This window comes from Leptopilina heterotoma, unplaced genomic scaffold (assembly GCF_015476425.1).
Source record: "Leptopilina heterotoma isolate Lh14 unplaced genomic scaffold, ASM1547642v1 Lhet_260, whole genome shotgun sequence".
Taxonomy (NCBI): Eukaryota; Metazoa; Arthropoda; class Insecta; order Hymenoptera; family Figitidae; genus Leptopilina; species Leptopilina heterotoma.
This window is the reverse complement of record NW_025110970.1, coordinates 193,639-213,491: the sequence shown is the minus strand read 5'-3', so window position 1 is coordinate 213,491 and position 19,853 is coordinate 193,639. Positions and strand designations below refer to the sequence as shown.

At 31.5% G+C, this 19,853-nt stretch overlaps 1 protein-coding gene across 7 annotated transcripts in view; it reads left to right on the top strand.

Moving 5' to 3' along the window:
- LOC122503420 (RNA binding protein fox-1 homolog 2) overlaps positions 1 to 19,853 on the top strand; it is a 411,323-nt gene that overhangs the window by 372,386 nt on the left and 19,084 nt on the right. For all 7 annotated transcript variants that reach the window (XM_043613948.1, XM_043613951.1, XM_043613952.1 and 4 more), the window contains one exon: positions 10,764 to 10,933. In XM_043613948.1, the coding sequence (XP_043469883.1) occupies positions 10,764 to 10,933 (170 nt within the window). The remainder of the gene's footprint in view (positions 1 to 10,763; positions 10,934 to 19,853) is intronic.

Below are 19,853 nucleotides of genomic sequence, written 5' to 3'. Positions count from 1 at the left end.
GTTTTAGAATTGGGAGGCTCATTTGAGCTCGTTGATTAAGAACTCAAAGTCTGATTTTGAAATTAGAAAAAAATCTTCGTATGTTGCATACAGGAAACCTCCACGTGGTGACGCTCCTTGTAGCCGTCATGTTTATTGAGGTTAGAAAAAAATCGTGACGTGATGGAGCAAAAGCGACTTCACATTCGTGTTCAGCGACCTCAATAGCTTTGGTAAAAAGAACCCCTCATTGACTTTTGTGTGAAGTTGACAAACACTACTATTTTGAAAAATCTAAAATTTCACAAGAGTGAACAGTAAATACCACGTATTAAAGTGTGCTATGCGTAGTTCTTTTTTTTTTCTTTTTCTTATGAGATATCGGAATGGTTTCCGATGTATTTTTGGACGCTGAACACGATCCCGACTTCCAAAATTGCTCATTACGTCAGGATTTTGAGAAAAGTGGGGGGTAAAAACCTCAAAAACGCTTTTTTGAGGATTTTCAACATTTTTTTCTCTTTAACCTGACGTGTTAGAGACTTCCACAGGGTCTTAAATTAAAGTTTGTAATGTGCACTACAAGAACCATATCCATAAAATAAAAGAAAATTAAATTTTTTTTAAAAAATGGGGTTGAAAACACCAAAAATGTGTGTTTTTGGATTGCGTTAACAGCCCTGGTAAAAATTTCGGACAAATTCCGGATTAAATACGGTCAGATTATTACGGATTAGTCCGAAAATTGTACGAAAAAGGTCCGAAAATGATCCGCGTTAGTTTGATATTAATCCGAACGATAACCTGAATTCGAAAAGACTCCGATGTAATCCTGAATGTCTACAAATTCAGTCCGTAATTAGTCCGCAACAATCCGAATTTATGACCGGTGAAGAATTCTTCTAAAATAAGTACGGAATTATCCGAAATCAATGTGTAAAGAATACGGAATTAGTCCGCAACAATCCGAATTTAATCTAGTTAAAAAAAACTTAATCCGTAAAATGTCCGAAGCAATCCGAACTCTGTAAGCAAGAAATCCGATATTAGTCCGCAACAATTGCAGTCGGGAAATTTATAAAATTAAAATGAATTATTATTTAACAATTCTATTGCATCGTTTCCCGCTATTAAAATTTAACTCAAACCCGAGGTCTCAAATTTAACTCTAACCTTCCTTCAACGCAAAGACAAATAATCGATTAACAATAAATTCTTATAAATCTCAAAATCTCATTAAAAGGGGGAACTGCTGAGAATTAAAATCGACGATGCATCGATCTCCAGCGAACAAAAGAATTCAAACCTTCGTTGTTGAACACTCCGGCAACCAACGGCGTCCTCGAACTCCAACGGTTTTTCGAATTAGTGACTAATAAAACTTAAGGAATTTAACTCAAACAAACACCAATAATTATTAACAAAAACACTTAAATTTATTCAAATAATTATTAAGGAAAATTATACAATTAAAAGAACTCAATTTAAGAAAATTAGAAATTATTTAATTTAAAAATGCTTCCTTGCAGGGAGCTTAAGAAAATTCCAACTTGACAGTAGACTCGATGAGCGAATAATGATCGCAACGGTACCAAACGTCTTCCAAGAAACCTGCATTTGATGTTGGAAAATCCTTCTCTCTCATTTCCATTCAGTTTTTCCCATATATCCTTCTCCCTTCGATCAATGAAACGATACCTATAAGAAAGGGGAAAGGGTCGCTACTTATCACCTGACCTCCTACGTCAAATAAGTCATGCGCGCTATCATTCACTGCTGGGCTCTGTGGCAGACGGACACTAGGCCTGAAAACGACACTATAGCAAAATTGGGAAAAAGGCGACGGAGCGATGGAGAAAACGGAGACAAACTAGTCCTCACTATACCAAAACCAATGCGAAAACTCTCGGTCACTATACACTTTATAAGTAACGATTCTCTTCGTTACACAATTTGAAATTAAGTGTTGCAAAATCCTATTCCGAAACAAGTACGAAACAATCCGAAAACTGTATGCAACGAATTCGGAAATTGTCTGCAACGATTGAGATTTAATCCAATTGAAAGACATAATCCGAAACAATCCGAAATCTATATGCTAAGTATCTGAAAATTGTCTGAAATAATCCGGATTTAATCCAATTAAAAGGCATAATCCGAAACAAATACTAAACAATCCGAAATATGTATGCAAAGAATCCGGTAATAGTCAGCGGCAATCCGAATAATATCCGATCAAAACACCCCAGTCCAAAAAGAAGTCTTATAATAATATGGAATTTGTAAATATATATATATATATATATATATATATATATATATACAATCCACAGACAGTCCAAAACAATCCATATTCAATCCAATTCAAAGGCTTAATCCGGAATGATTTTGGTCAGATAAATTCAAACTATAATTATAATTTCGTATGACAAATACCTGACCATAATTTCGGATTAGTCCGAAATCTGTCCGGTTTTTTAACCAGGGAGACTTCTTGCAATTGCTTGGATTCGCTTGAAAATGGTTACTCGGGATTTTTGGGGTCGCTGATTACGAATCGGCCATTTTGAATTTTTGAAAACTAATATCGGATTCGTAATCAGTGACCCCAAAAACCCCAAGTAACCATTTTCAAGTGAATACAAGCAATTGCAAGAAGTCTATTAAAGCAATCCAAAAACACACATTTGTGGTGTCTTCAACCCCATTTTTTGAAAAAAAATTAAATTTTTTTTTATTTTATGGATATGGGTCTTGTAGTGCACATTACAAGCTTTAATTTAAGACCCTGTGGAAGTCTCTAACACGTCAGGTTAAAGAGAAAAGAAATGTTGAAAATCCTTAAAAAGGCGTTTTTGGGGTCTTTACCCCCACTTTTCTCAAAATCCTGACGTGATGGGCAAGTTTGGAAGTCGGGATCGTGTTCAGCGTCCAAAAATACATCGGAAACCATTCCGATATCTCATTAAAAAAAGTTAGTCTTTTTTTGTTGACCTGTGTTATATTACCAAAATTCCCCAGTGCATAGTGGACACAGGAACATGTGATGTGTCTAGACATCCTTAGGATATCCTGAGGATGTCTATGTCCGTTCAAAAGATTTCTAAAGATGTCTCATGTCCTGGAGACATCCTTAGGACATAAGATGTCTTTTGGGTGTCTTAATTCGAACGGACATAGACGTCCTAAAGGCACCTCATGTCCCAGTGCCCACAGGGTCTTGATAACATTTTGTTTTTAGCGTCGCGAAAAAACATAACTCAAATTACTACACTCGTTCGTTGTTGAATTAATTATTTTACGAGGCCGTCCAAAGGTAAAAGATACATAAGTGACATTTTTGTAGAAATTAAGGTTTTGGTATCATTGGATTTATTAAAAGTTGCATTTAACTGTGCAATAAAGAATTAGAAAATTTAATTATTTATTGCAAGAGAAGTTTGTTTAAAAATGGGAAAAAATTTAAAAAGTGATGAAATACAGAATAAATAGATAAACAATATTTCTGATATTGAAGAACTTTAAAATGGAGAATTCTAGAAGCTAATATGAAATAATGTGAATATAAATTGTTGTTTATAAGTAATATTTAAAACAATTAATGTTGTTAAACGTTTTGACTTATAGTATTTAATAATTTATTTTGTTGATAGAAAGACAATTTCAGTCAACATTTATCATTAAATAAGTCAGTTTATTTCAAATTAATCGACGTATACGTTTCGAGATGTCAATGTCTCATGTCCACGCTGGACACATGACAATAACATTATATTCTTACAATGTCCAAAAATAATGTTTTAATTGTTTTGTTTTAAATTATTTTATCCACAATAATACTAATTTTTCGCACTGTTCTCTTCTCTTCTTCATACGATAGTAATTAATATAGACAAACGAGGGTAACATTGTTATACTGACTGTTTTTATAGACATGTATACTGATAATGAGATGCGTGACATCTCGAAACGTATGCGTTGATTAATTTGAAATAAACTGACTTATTAAATGATAAATGATGACTCAATTTGTCTTCCTATCAACAAAATAAATGATTGTTTATAAGCCTTATTCCACTCTTTCTCATTGATCAGTATTATATTATATTAGTCTTTTCATTTTGGGAAAAAATTTATACTGTGCAGCAAATTCTGGTCAACAAATTTTAAATTGATATGTTTCTTAAAAATAATAAATAATTAAAGCATTGGGTACAACAAGGGCGTTAAGCGAATAACGCCTGTTTTGATATTATTCACTGAAGGAAAAATATGTAAGGTACAAAAATAATTTCGGTTATATTACCCATATAGTATATCTGTCATAGCAACAGCTAAACAGTTAGGGAATTTTAATCATTAGTACTGGACTAAAATTTCTTATACTTTTATTTTACAATAAAAATTATTAAAAAAAATAACTTATTAAAAAATAGAAATAAATTATATTTTTCAATAAATATTAATAGAACTTTTTTTTACGAAAGAGTGAATTCGAATTAGATTTAAGACGAGTTTCCTATTGTGTAATGTCGCTTATGTACACGGAGAGAAGGTTGAACGTAAAATCACGGTGTGATCAGAGTCTTAGAGTCTTAGGCGATGAATGGTTTGGTTTTGGTTGGTTTTGGTCACGATTCGTGAATAGAAAAACTCGGTGAAATCACTCAGATTTACCGTGAACTTTCCCCCTCTTTTAACCTTCTGAATTAGACACTGTCTTTTACGGTTCAAATTTCTCTCCGTGTATATCTTTTTCCTCTGGACGTCAGAGTTAAGCTCGAGCTAGTGTACCGAGAAATAAAACACAAGCGACTTTGTGCCTTTATTCGTCTGCATTTTTCACTACCAGAAACCTGTATGTCTATTTAACAATATGAATTTAAAAAACTCAACTTTGTAGAATTATATTGAAAAATAACGACTGATAACAGGTTTTTCTCAATTGCGATCAAATTTGAAGTAAATGTAATTATTGAGTTTTATTCAGATATCTTTCATCGTAAATTATCTGCAGAATTTTGATAAATCAAACACTTCAAACAATTTAAAAATTCACTATGAATTCCATACAATAGCTAATTTATGTTTCCCTTTGATCAGTAAAATTTAAGACAGTTAAAGTTGATAAAGAATCTGATATCAGATTTTCAAAATTTAAAATGTCGGATGTAACATGTTGAGTAAAATGTTTAGAAATGGACTAGATTTGCTTGAAACTTAGACACAAATGCTCCAAACACAATTTAATTGTATTTCAATGCACTTTTAGGCCAGTCGGTGAGTGCAAAAACTGCCCAAAAATACAAACAGCAAAGTCTCAACGGTTTCTGGTAGTTTGGGGGATCCTTGTAAGAGCCCCACAGTTTGCTCTTGATTTCCGGGTGCGAAGAACAGTGTAAACAATCGCCAAAGTTTGGAAAACATGGTTTTTCGATGCTCGTTGCTTCCGGTTAAGTTTTAGGGGAAAAAGTTGTTATTGAAAGTTATAGAGCTTGGAAATACCTTTCAAATGATGTGTCATACGTTAAAAAAGGTTAATTAGTTTAGTTGCAAATGAATTTAAACCAGGGTGAAGATTCCTGAAGTGGCCCCCTGATTTGCAATCATGTAATGAAATTTGGATTTAATGTTATATTTCTATACTACTATATTAGAGAAACATTAGCTATAAATATTTTTTTAAAATTCAATTGTTATAAAAAGTTATAAACAAATTAGTTTTTGAGTAAAATTTTTGAAAAAAATTTATATCTGTGATTGCTATTATTGAATTTCAATGCCCATTTGATATTTTATATAGAAAAATATAAACTTTAAAATTAAAAAAAAACGAAGAAAAATTTTTATTTTTTAATGAAAAATTAATTGTTTTTAATAAACAATTTAAAAAATTACCATGTTCTGCGCTAGCTAGCAACTTTTTTCAAAAATGTATCGAATCTATATAGATTCAAGTTCATTTTGCAAAAATAAAAAATTAGTTAGGTCCATATTTGTCCAAATGGCGTTTATTTGTTTATAACGGTGAGCGAAATATGTCGCGAATGACTTTGGGTCAGAATTTCTCAAACGGATCACCTAAAACTAAAAAGTTTTCTATTTGAACCAAAATAGTTTTTTTACTCTTAATATGGTTAAGAAGAATCCCTGAAAATATTAAGCCAAAAAAAAATTTTTTGTAAAAGTTATTAACAATTGAATTTTTTAGTACTGCTAAATTAACAAATTTTTTTCTCGAGTTCTAGTTGACGGATTTTAAAATTAAAATATGAGTTTTTTTCGTCTTGAATTGCACTATTTGAATATATTTTTTGTTTTTTTATTTTTTATAATTTTTTATATAATTTGTTTATAAAATGTTAATAAACAAATATTTTTTTCACGTCCTAACAAAAACATTAAAATTGTATTCTATTCCTTAAATGTCTCTGAGTGAAAAACCGTTTCGAAAAAAAATGAGCCTCAATTAGAAAAAAAGTTATTAATTAAAAACTGCAGCCGTGTAGGGCTTTATATGACGTTAAAAATTGTCTGCAACCTACAAATTTTATCGGATTTTCATGGGCTTGGTCTTAAATTAAAGGGGATAAAATTTCTAAGAGATCCCTCTAAACCAATTTTTGAATTTTAAATTGTTTATATTTTTTTGTTACTCAAAGTTAACAATTTACAATATTTTTAGAAAAAATCATGTTTACTTTTTTATTTTTTCATTGCAGATGATTGGAATCAATTTTAATTAGTCCAGCATGACCACCAGACAAATAATAATGTATAATACAATTTATTTAAATTGTTGCAAACAATGTTAATTAACAAATAGATAACTTTAGTTCTTTTTTATAAACAAAATTTTTTTTTTCAGACATATTTATATTTATTTAAGTAATCTATGTCGATTTTGATAAAAAATTATTTTATATTTAATAATTACTATCATTATTAACAATCATATGGACAATAATCTAGCCAATTTTCACTTTATCAATTAGCTATAAACGGCATATAATTCCATTTGTTTCCACAAAACTGTTTAAAAAAAAATCCGACCTAACTTGAAGGGGGAGGGGGGAGTTAACTTTTTTTTAAAAAAATTCCTGACAAGTTAATTATTACTTAATATTTTTTATTGAAACTCGCACGACTTTTAGTTAAAAACATGTATTTTATGAAAAAAAATTGAACTTAACGTTTTGTGCTTTTATTTTTCATTTATATCATGTAAAAGTACATGCATCCTTTTTCAACTTTCGGACGGTGGAGTGGGGGAACTCGGTGGCGCTTGATTCTCGCCCGCCACAAAACTGAATTCAGCCGTTCAAATTCGCAAAAATGGTCGTAATTTCGTTAATTATTGACCGATTTTAATCTTTTTTTTTTAATTTCATGTATTTTTTTATGCTGAATCCAAATATGAATTTATATATTTTTTAAATAAAATATTTTTTGTAGAAATAAAAATTTTTTTTTAACACCAAATTTTTATTATTATTTATTATATTTAACAAAAAATATTCTTTGTACATCTTATTTTATTCAATTTAAAATAATGTTATTTAAAAAAAAAACTGAAATTATTTACCAATAAGCGTGTAGCATCAAGTTTAAGCGTTGTAGTGGCAAAATAATTATTTTTAATGGGTTAAAGTAATTTTATTAACTTTTTTTTTTAAATAAGAACAAAGGTGTGTCATAAAAGAAACAATATTATATTTTTTATTAAATACTATTTACAATAAACATATTTTTAATCATAATGATAATGTTAAAATGAATGATGAGTGTATGGATAATTAAAAATATGTTTATTGTAAATAGTATTTAATAAAAAATATAATATTGTTTCTTTTATGACACACCTTTGTTCTTATTTAAAAAAAAAGTTAATAAAATTACTTTAACCCATTAAAAATAATTATTTTGCCACTACAGCGCTTAAACTCGATGCTACACGCTTATTGGTAAATAATTTCAGTTTTTTTTTAAATAACATTATTTTAAATTGAATAAAATAAGATGTACAAAGAAAATTTTTTGTTAAATATAATAAATAATAATAAAAATTTGGTGTTAAAAAAAAATTTTTATTTCTACAAAAAATATTTTATTAAAAAAATATATAAATTCATATTTGGATTCAGCATAAAAAAATACATGAAATTAAAAAAAAAGATTAAAATCTGTCAATAATTAACGAAGTTAAGACCATTTTTGCGAATTTGAACTCCCCCCCCCCTTCAAGTTAGGTCGGACTTTGTTTTAAAAAGTTTTGTGGAAACAAATGGAATTATATGCCGTTTATAGCTAATTGATAAAGTGAAAATTGGCTGAGTAATTCCATTTGTTTATGACAAAAAAACACACCCTTTTTTAATTCATTTGCAACTAAACTAATTAACCTTTTTTAACGTATGACCCATCATTTGAAAGGTATTTCCAAGCTCTATAACTTTCAATAACAACTTTTTCCCCTAAAACTTAACCGGAAGCAACGAGCATCGAAAAACCATGGTTTCCAAACTTTGGGGATTGTTTACACTGTTCTTCGCACCCGGAAATCGAGAGCAAACTGTGGGGCTCTTGCAAGGAGCCCCCAAACTACCAGAAACCGTTGAGACTTTGCTGTTTGTATTTTTGGGCAGTTTTTGCACTCACCGACTGGCCTATTTGCCAAACCAGATAAAGAGTTTTTTAAGTTTTAAAAGACTTTTTAAAGGAGAAATATTTAAAGAAAGTACTATTGTACTTTTAGATGAAACTACGCACTTTTGGAAAGAAGTTTATTTTTGACGTTACATGACTTAAAGAACTTTAAAAAACACGTTTTGTATACTTTTAGGTTAGAATGTCTCTAAACCTTGACATGTTGGGACAATTTTGAAGTCAGATTCGAATTCAGAACGTCAAAAACTATCGGAAAACTACTATACAGTTCTTGGTTCTGAGATTCGTTAAAATTTTATTGTCCTGCTTAATGGCATTTTTAGATAGCTGACAACAGGGAGACCAATGCACGGAAAGCAGTTGTGCTTGAGGGCCAGTCCTATGTCAGCGTAAAAACGGGAAATAGAAAACGTTTAGCTAATAACAACTTCCGATTCAATGGTAATCATTCTAATTGAAAATTCTTATTGGTTGTTCGTTTTCCGTTTCCCGTTTTACTCTGACATGGGCCTGAACCTGTAGGCCTTTCCGTGAATGAATGAAATGCTCGACCGTATGAAAATGAACGCCATGTTCATACAAGTCGAACATGAGAAAGTCTTTTACTCCCTGTGTTCTGCTATCTGGAATCGACACTTTTGTGCATTAGGAGTAAAACATATTGTAAGTAACACGGAAACAAATGGCTGCCTTTGTTCCCTTGTTGCTTAATATACTATTTAAATAATTAAAAAATAATTAAAACTAACAAACTTGAAATGAAAATTTTTGCTTGTTTATGAAAATTAAACTGGATTTTGGTTTTAATCATTATTTCAATCATTATTTTAAAACTTTGTAATATTAGGTATAGGAAAAGTGCATCAAAACTTAATGAATTAAAAAAAATATATAACAGACCATCCAATACAAAAATATTAAGTTTAATAATTATGTGCACATCGTAATCAAAATTTTTTATGTCTTAAACTATATTTTTCTTGTACCTAATACCTTTGTACTTTTTGTTCTTGCATTTGATTTTGTCTAAAAAATTCTACTTTTCTAAGTTCAAAGAATTATATACCTGCACCTCTTTCTATAATCAAATGTCTCTATATGCATGATATTTTCACCATATTTACGGAGCACTCGTTCTCTTTACTGATCGTCGTCGTTTCGCCTTAAATTTTATCAACTTTTTACCTGCTCCATGTATTCCTAGGCTAGATTCAGACAGCGGAAGAACCCTCTCTCATCATACGTTAAAATGGAAAATGTCTCTAAAAGAAAACTTTTTTTTACTATGAAAATCGTCAAAAAATGTATTATTTTTTTTCTTATTACCATTTTCATATTTAAAATTTTATATTTTTAATATGCATTTCTTTCATTTATTTTAAATCTGTTAATTCTATATTAAAAAATTGACTTTTTTATTAAGAAAGAACTGTAATAATTAATTTTAGGGTTTCATGGTCTAAAAGGATAAAAAAAAATAATAAAAATACTAAATATTAATATGATAGAAAATTTAGAATTTTTACTTTGAATACTTAATACGAATTAATAGCTATAGTAACCATTTTCATAGCAACAGTTGCTATAGTAACCAGATTCTCTTAATAAGGGTTTCGGCCCTTGGCCACGAAACCCTAATAAAGCTTCTTCTACAACTACTTTCTTTTTCTTGGTCATGTCGACACAAACAGAACGCACTGTCAAAGCGATGCGCGCCCAACAATTTTCAGATGAGAGATATTTTTGTTTCACTAATTAATTAAAAAAGTAATTAATTAAATCTAATAAATAATTACTTAATAATTATTTTACTATTCATAATTAATTAGTGTAGACACGAACCAAGAAAAAGAAAGTTGTTGTAGAAGCAGCATAAAAAGTGAAAAACTTTTCAGTAACTATTGTAAAATTTTGATGTAACGGGGTTTCTTCCTGGTATGTTCTGGCAGTGGCTATTGGTAAAGTGAAATATTGTAGTTGAGAATAGTATCACGCAGTATGTACCTTTTTATCAGTACCTTTTTGCGCGTAAAGAGTACTATTCGACAACCACAGTACTGGTGCGATTAGTACTTTAAGCTTGCTTGAGCTTGCATGGCTGGTTGTGGTTGTTTCAGGCCGCGGCAGCAGCAGCTGCAGCATCACCTCTCTTGAAGACACCACTATCAACAGCTCAGCAGGCCAGCTACGCTGCGGCAGCGACATACACAGCAGTAGCTGCACGAGCTGCATATGGAGCAGCTGCGGCTGCAGCACAACCAGTTGCTGGATACGCAGCAGTTGCTGGGTAAGTTATAACCTCAACTTATCTTTTCAGAATAATGGAACATTCAGACCTCTGCAACTTGCCTGCTTGGTTATGCCTAAAGTCATCTAAGAAGAAGAACTGCTCTTCCTGCGCAGGCAACAGCAGCAAAAGTACAGGAGAAAGTGTAAATTTTAATTCACTGACTCTCTTACTCTTGTACGTTATCATGGCAACCTGCAGCCAGGCAGGTTTCAGATTTCTGAATGCTCCTTTAGCCTTTTTTGTTTTTCATCTTAACATTTTTTTAAATTGTGAGTAAGGAACTTGCTAAGAAGATGGTGGTTCTAGTAAGGTGATATTTCAACTATCCTTCCGATAATAAGATGTTAACTAGACCATCTGCTCGTTAAAAAAAGAAAGAAAAAAAAGCAAAGAAAAAAAAGAAAGCAAGAACATACCTATTCAGAAAGGAGGCAAGTACATGATTATTCAGAATAAGAGCCAAAAACGTACTAATTCGAAACTTAACATTTTCAGTCAGATTTCAAATTATCTGTAGTATTATAATTGAAACGATAGCATTTAATATCTAACGCGAGAAATTAAATTCATTTATATTTCATTCATAGAGTACATCTATATATATACTACAGTGCGTCCAGCTCGCTAGTCGCGTAAAGAGTAGCCACGGCGCACACTATCTGTACTGCTATCCCTTACGTCTATCTCGTCAGGGTGGAGTCAGGAACATTTGGGCTACTAGCCCTGACGAAATTCCTAGAAGGAGATATGCATGATCTTAGGTACGTCTATGACGAAGTAACATTCTTCGCTATCCTACGTATTTCTTCGCCTTAAAAACCTAGTTTCCTGAACATCTTTTGCGCCTGAAGCGATGCTGCTCTTTCGAAGATTTAACTATCGACTCATTAATGACTACACCTCTACTTTAAATCAAAGTTTAAAACGGTCCATCACATAAATACTGTTTTGATAACTAGAAGGCGCTTCACGCCCCTCACTATTAGGATTAACTGCTAAACTAAAGGTATACAGTCCCATGTCAGCGTGAAAAGGAAAACGTTCAACCAATAAGCATTTTCTATTTTAATGATTTCCATTGAATCGGAAATTGTTAGTGGCTAATTTTCCGTTTTTACGCTGACATGGGACTGATCTTTAAGTACCCGAAATCCGTCCGGTGATCAAATCCTTTGTCAACAAAAACTAATATCATTACATAATTTCATATCAATAATACTTCTTAAATTATAAAATCAAAATATTAGTTATAGATGAAAGAAAATAAACAAAAACAGTCGGATAATTAATTTTTAAAAAATTTGTTTACTTCAACGTTTCGAAATCCAACGTTTTCATTTATTTTCCTTTATCTATAATTAATACTTCTTGGACGTATTTCTAAAACTTTTAAATAAAAGTGCAACTTAAAATTTGACAGAAAAAGTTAATTCCGAATTCATTTCTTTTTCCTTTACATTCTGAAGAAGTATGTTCTTCTTTTTCTAAATAGGTATGTTTTTGCTGTTTTCCGAATAAGTATGATATTCCACTAACCCGAATAATTGTACCACGTGTCCAGATCAGATGATCTATTCATGACTTAATTAGAATCACTAGGAGCTAGGAGGAAAGAAACAAAAATCAGTTTTTTCAAGTTTTTTTTCGCGACCTCTGTATATGTTACTTTTCTCCTCACCCCCGAAAAGGAAAATTTATATTTTCCTATAAAAATTTGCTATAGAATTATAGCAAATACTTTAAAATTAAGACTACTATTAATTTACAATATTTTTATTATGAAATTAAAAAAATTAATTGGTATTAGGTCTGTTCTCGTTGCCAGCACTAGTGTACACTTTTACACCACCTCTAGAGCAGGTGCAGGTTAGGTGTTAAAGTGTAATAAAGTGTAGGCACCGAGAACAAACCTATTATTTAAGGGGGTATTATATCTAAATTCGTTTGAATTTTGTGTTTCTGATGAATCTGCTCCTTATAATTGTGGTTACCGCAAACGATATTTTTTATGAAGACCTTGACAAGATCGCGCATCACACCTTTACTTTTGAATATTAAAAAAAAAATTTTTAAGAATTTTTAGTTTGAGTCGTGTATTTGAAGAGAGTAAATTGTATTACTATAACAAATTTGTGGTTTTTCTCAAAAAAATTCATGAACATGATCAATTTTTTTTTGCGCTACAAGTAGGGTAATTTACTGTGGCAAACGTAAAGATTTTCACCAGCTTTACAAACTTTGTGTGCCCAGAAAGTAACAAGATGTTAATTTCCTCCTAAGCCTGTTTTTCTATGCATGTTAAGAAAATGTTAAAACCATGGAGTAGTATAAGAAGACTCAAGTACGTTATAAAAGTGGTTCGATATAAAATGATTTTAAAAAATTGTGATTTTTGAAGCATGCCTTCCACATGCATAGTGGACAAATGCATTTCTCCTCTTTCAATCAAGAAAGGACATAAATTCTTTCTTTAAACCAAGGGTTTGTTCTTTTAAATATTTAAATAATTTATGTAAACACTGAAAAACTTTTCAGCTTTAAAAATATTTAATTTCTATAAACACATCGCACAGCTGACAGTAGCAGACGACATTTAGTTTCCTTTTTCTCCGTTATAGCGGCACTATTATTACTCCGTGAGCGGCACTATTATCTGCGTGAAAGTTAAAAAGCCTGTATTTTAGGTAAATGAAATTGGCACACTCAGGCCTGGGCACACTGTATATGTACGTCGTTGACTCTCCATATACTACTTCATTGTTAAAACTATACAAAAGTAATACAAACTATTTACATTAACGCGATCTAAATACAAATAATTAAGCTATTACTTTTTACAAACTTTTTATCAAAATTGGATATTACCTTACCGAAAAAGTTTTCACTGGCTATAACAAAATTGTAGACGTTACTGCTGATTGATAATGTATTCCCAGTGTGAAATGAGAGATGTCTAACCGACGTCTAAATGGGTCTTTTTAGACCTCTTAGACCCGGTTAACCGACATCGTCGGTTAGACCTTTCATTTCTCACTGGATTATAATTATTTCCAATCCGAGTATGTTTTTAAAAGTTATAAACGTCGTTGCTTTCCTCTACTCTTTTTTGTAACCTAAAGTAACAATGTGTTCTTATCAGTGGAGAAATTTTAGCAGAATTAGTGCAGTCGCCCTGTATTTTTTGTGCCAAAATTGATACCTGAGTGTAGATTCATGTAGTTTGGGGTGGTAGAGTTTAAATTTATTTATTTAAATTAAAATTTGACTTTAAATTTATCGGGCTGCGCGTTATAAACAATGTTAAAGGTACATTTTAGAAAAAAAGTTGTTATTCAAAGTTTGTTTACTTCCCAGTAAACGAAAACTAATTGAAATGAATTAAAAAGAATTCACAAAGAGCTTTCGTGAATCCCGCTTTGTGACAAATACGAATTGGAGCCATGATGCAATTTTCCTGAATTCGTGAAACTGTATTGAACTTCCGAACCTTCTATCCGTACCAATTCACTGGACAAGTTTTGAGCCTTTAATTTTTTTCAATTCGTTAGCACGAATTCAATGCATTCCTTGGCCATTTCTTTCGAATGCGAATTCGTTTGGACAAATTGGTACATATTGAATTAAATTCAATTGAATATACAAAGAGCTTGAGTGAATCCCGCTTTGTGACAAATACGAATTGGAGCCTACCAAAAATGTTAATTCGTTTCAATTCATTTGAATTAGTTTTTTTTTACTGGGTTGTGAAGTAAACTGTAAACTCCACTTTCACTTGATTTTTCATTAGCAAATCGCTTGTTGAATGGTATGCAAATTCTTTGTAGAAAAATAATAAGTTATCGAAGAACCAATTATCAGAATTTCTTTGATAAAAAAATTATTTCTGACTCCTTTAGTGCTGAATCAACTTTTTTTGAAAATTTGCATAAAAATACATATATCTAATCTAATAGCGTTTATCCCAAATTGTTAAAGCTCAAAATTGTTGCTAATAAATTTAATTGTTTATAAGCACAAAATTACTCTCTCCAAAACATTAGTTTTTTGCAAAATTCAATTTGCAACAGATTGATTTTTAGATTTGCTTTTCATGAAGAAAGAAAAAAGTACAAAAAAATTTAATTTTATACGGTCAAAAATTTAGAAATTCTATTTAAGAAAACATGTTTAGTTGACAATGTTTAAATCCTCAATCAACCAATCATGAGCCGTTAAAATGGCTTTAATTAACTTTTAATTGAGGCTGGTGGAATTAACCCTGAATTCATTTGCAAGTAAACAAGTGGACCAATTTTATTTGAAGGACGGTGAACCTATACTTATAATCGGTTACCGGTCATTTTCCCGAAAGTCTAATTTTCCGAATATCTAAAATCCCGAATACCTTTTTTCCGAAACCGTTTCCCCGAATAACTAAATTCCCGAAAATTTTAAATTTTTGAACTGAGTGTAATGTAGGACACTTAAAATCCAAGAGCCTAACCAGTTTCCTCACCAGAAACTTACTAAACTTCAGCTTTATGTAATGAAAGTTAGGGTAAATTTAGTCAATTGAAATTGATACAATAAATTCAAGAAATGTGATATTGCTTAATGATCTGGTGTTAAAAACAAAAGTCTCGAGGACTTAATTCCTCTACTCTAGTTTGTGATGTGTGTGCCTAGCTGCGTTATGTGTGCAATAGCCCTCACACCAGAGATGGGTAAATGTGGAAAAGTCGAGGTTTTCTACAGTAAAATACATATGTATAATACAGTATTATACGTAAAATACTGTATTATACCATGAATTATATGCCTCAACCCTAAATACCACTTTAAATTTACAATTAAATTAATATTTTTTTAACTTATAATACAGCGCCTGACAGAATTAAAAAATTTTTGCACTGAGATAGGAGATGTTTATTAAATGACTATTTTGCTTTCTCTTTACGACCATCAAATAAATAAGTATTTAGTTTTAGTAAATTCAAATAAAAAATCTGCCCGCCCTTATTTCTATGCGCGCTTTGCACGTGAGAGATGATCACACGCGAGAAGGAGCCCGAGTCGAACTTTTAGACCTGCTTACATCCTTAAAACTGAGGGTTTTTAAGGATGTAATAGGATGAAAGCAGAGTTCATTTGCAAAAGGGGGAAAGCAGGTGTTCCTAGAACTTTATTAAATACTGCTTGACACAATTACAATTAAAATATGTATCACAATTAAAATATTACTTACACAATTCTTCCCTCTCCCAAAACCCTGGAAAAACTACTCATAGCATATTTGAGATCATTTTTAACTAATTTTTATGATAAGTTCAATTATTAATAAATAACATCATTATTTAATGATTTCTACCTTTTTTTAAATTAAATCGTGACCAATAGCGAATTCATAAATATCCCTTTATGTATAAATAAAAAAATAAACTAATTGTTATTAGTTATAATTAAATTAATTAAATAATCATTAAATTGCATACTTATATCTATACAATACAGAAAAACCGGAATAAACGTTTTTGTAGTCATAGAAATGAAAAATTCGATATTTCGTGAAATTTTTTTTCATAGAGATTGTTAAAAAATTTTAAATAAGTTTAATTTCAATTCTTTTTCTTCAAATAACACAATAAAATTATACCCAATCGTTAACCATGTAAAAAATGGTTTATAATTAAAAAAAACCTCCTTTTTATAAAAGGGCCCATTTTGTCGGTCCTTTTAAAATTATTTTGTATTTTCAAAATGGAGGGGAAAAAAAATTAACACCTCATGATTTTTCATGTTTAAGGTGCCCTAGACTGTAAACAATTCTTATCTGAATAACTTCCTACAAGTACCAGAGATATTGATGTTAGAGTCTATGTTTTTGTAGTCGTAGAAGTGAAAATTTCAATATTTCGTCAAATTAATCATATTAGACTTAGGGTGGCCACTAAAAGTTAGAAAAAAAATTCCAGGCTAATTCCCGGTTTTCCAGGCAAATCTTTTCCCCGGTTAGTTACACAGGCCTGCAAAATTCGATTTTTTTTTATTTTTGATATCGCAGAGGTTTCTTATGTAGTTTTCTCCACTGAACAAGATCCTGTGTCCTAAAATTGCCCATCACGTCAGGATTTTAAGAAAAGTGGGGTGAAGACTCCAAAAATCGTGTTTTAAAGGGTTTTCAGTATTTTTTCTCTTTAACCTGACGCGCTAGAAATCTCTACATATAGGGTAAACGCGCCAATTACTGCGATTGCTCCAATTACTGGGATTTTCGGCATGCTCAAGGATCATGATTTGATTGGTTACTGAGTGATCCGGATCATGATCCGTGGACATGCCGATAACACACACTGTATACACATGACATTCACAACAAAAATTTATTGTTTATAATAAATTTATGTAAGATTTAAAATTCTTTATTACATTGGAATATTGAAGTTGACACCTTAAGCGAAATAAATCCCAAGTTTATTATTTTTTAAAACTTCGTATTTCAATAAAAAAACGTCATTATATTTCTACAACATTTTTTTTTGTACATGAAAAACAGTTTTTTTAGTTTTTTTTTTTTATTTACCTACGTGCCGGAAATTTTTGGACATAGTCTGTTTCGGTAAAACTAACTTATATATTGAATAAGAAAAAATTTCACTCATTTATTTCTCAGATAATTGAAAAGGGCCCATTTTGGCGAATTTTCGTATTTTTCAAAATGGAGGGGGGTGGTTTTAAAAATTTTAAACCTATTGGTTTTTTATCTTTAAGGTGCTCTGGACTAGAAACAATTCTTATCTGGATAATTTCCCAGAAGAACCAGAGATATCACCATCAATTGGTATCACAATCTTTAATTCCATTTTTCTCGAAATTGTCACGTCATCGCGACGTATTTAATATTTGTAAAATACTATTTTGTAAAATTAGAATTTGAATCCTTCCCTTTTTTCTTGTACCCCAGACATATCGATTTTCATATGTGTGTCATCTTGGACAGACTTTTCTATATATGTTCATCCACGATTGTCACCCTTCTGTAAGGTCACTGAAGTATCTAAACAGTGACCAATCTACGCATATATTAATCCGAAGGAGCCTTCCTCTGATGCCAAATATGGTCATGTCTATCTTTCTAATTTCCGATTGGTTCTCCCCTTTACACGTGTTATCGCATTGACCCAGGAACAATAAAATTGTGGGTGGTTTGGCGCCAAACGAAAAAGTATATAAGAAGTCACCCTTGCCGAATTCTTCAGTCCAGGAACAGCCTCCAACTTAACTAGACGCAAATCACCACTTTGCATCTTAGTCCAGAAATCGCCACCAAGTTAAGAAGTCACCCTCGAAGCAGAAACCCGCTATCTTCGTATCAATCCAGAAACCGCGACCAAGTTAATAAGTTGTATATTGTCGTCGAGTTTATTCTTCGTCTCCAAGTCTAAAAATCTCTTCAAGTACCAAGTGTATTCTTCAAGTCTCGTCTAAGTCAAGTTCAGTCAACGAGATAATTTCTACTGCGAGACTCATCTCTATTTTTCCGAGGACTGCATTATTTCGACTTCAACGTCAAATCAATAATTTGGCACCTGCACTCCGGACCTTTCACTTTGGCTGTCCCGAAAACATTTCAAGGAGAATCTATTGCCTTCTCTGTCTACGTTAGACAACGTCACTTCTTCGACTTCACACTGTACGAGGTATCACCTGTGGGGTCTACGTCTCTAATAATAATTCTTAGGCTGGAGTCCCATGGTAGCGTTTTGCGTTGCGTTTTGTAACTAGGCAATGAGTGCAAATAGAGAAAACCTATATCTGTATCTCTCTCACACTCATGGCCTAGTTACAAAACGCAAAACGCTGTCATGGGACTCCAGCCTTATAGGTAAGTAACTAATACTTTCACATTCGTCCCCATCTAAATTCTTGATTGATTCTACAAAGTCCGTATTTGTTTCAGTATCCCTGAAGACATGACATTTGGATCTACTCTTTCTCTCTCACTCTAGTTGTAAAGGATTCAAATAAAAACTTTAATAATATAACTTCAATTAAACAGTTACTCTTTCTTAAAACCTGTCCCTTGAAATCAGAGTGTTTCGACTCTGTGAATAAATCAGGTACGAATCACCGATGCCGGACAAATTAAATATATAAATTATTTGGAATATGTTTTGTCATTAAGACGTAACAAAATGAGGTTTTGGCGTTCTAAACTTCCACATCGCATATGTGACTGTCTACGACAAAACACGGCTTAGGTCCAAAAAATCAATTTTGAGTTTTTTATGGTAATTGACAGATTTTATGTTGCTTTTTCAAATGCAAAAGTCAAAAGTTAAAAATATCAATTACTTTCGACAATATATCGTTTTAAAGATGGGTATGTCAAGCGTAGTTAACTTCAATTGTAGTACTTCAATCGCTCGCCGTGTAAAATTCACGTTTGGGAACGAAGCCGCGTTTTCTCGTGGACAGTCACATATGGGTGATTCCCCATAAACAGGGTGGCCACATGTCAGTAAAGTCAGGGAAATGTCAGGAAAAAAAATATTTTGTCAGTAAAGTCAGGGAAATGTCAGGAAAAAAATATTTTGTCAGTAAAGTCAGGGAAATGTCAGGAAAAATTTTGTTGTCAGGGCAATTAAAGAAGAAGGGAAATGTCAGGAAAAAAAATTTTTTGTCAGTAAAGTCAGAGAAATGTCAGGAAAAATTTTTTTTTCAGGGCAATTAAAGAAATTAACACGGTCATGCAATACATTTTTTGATCTAAACAAAAAAATTTTTGTCAGGGAAATTCGTTGTTATGTCAGTAAAATGTCAGGGAAATGTCAGGGAAATTGATAAAGTCAATCTTGCGGCCACCCTGATAAAGTATAGGCATTTTCATGTCTTTGCTTTATAACTTCTAAACATGTAATCATTGAATTATAAACAATAG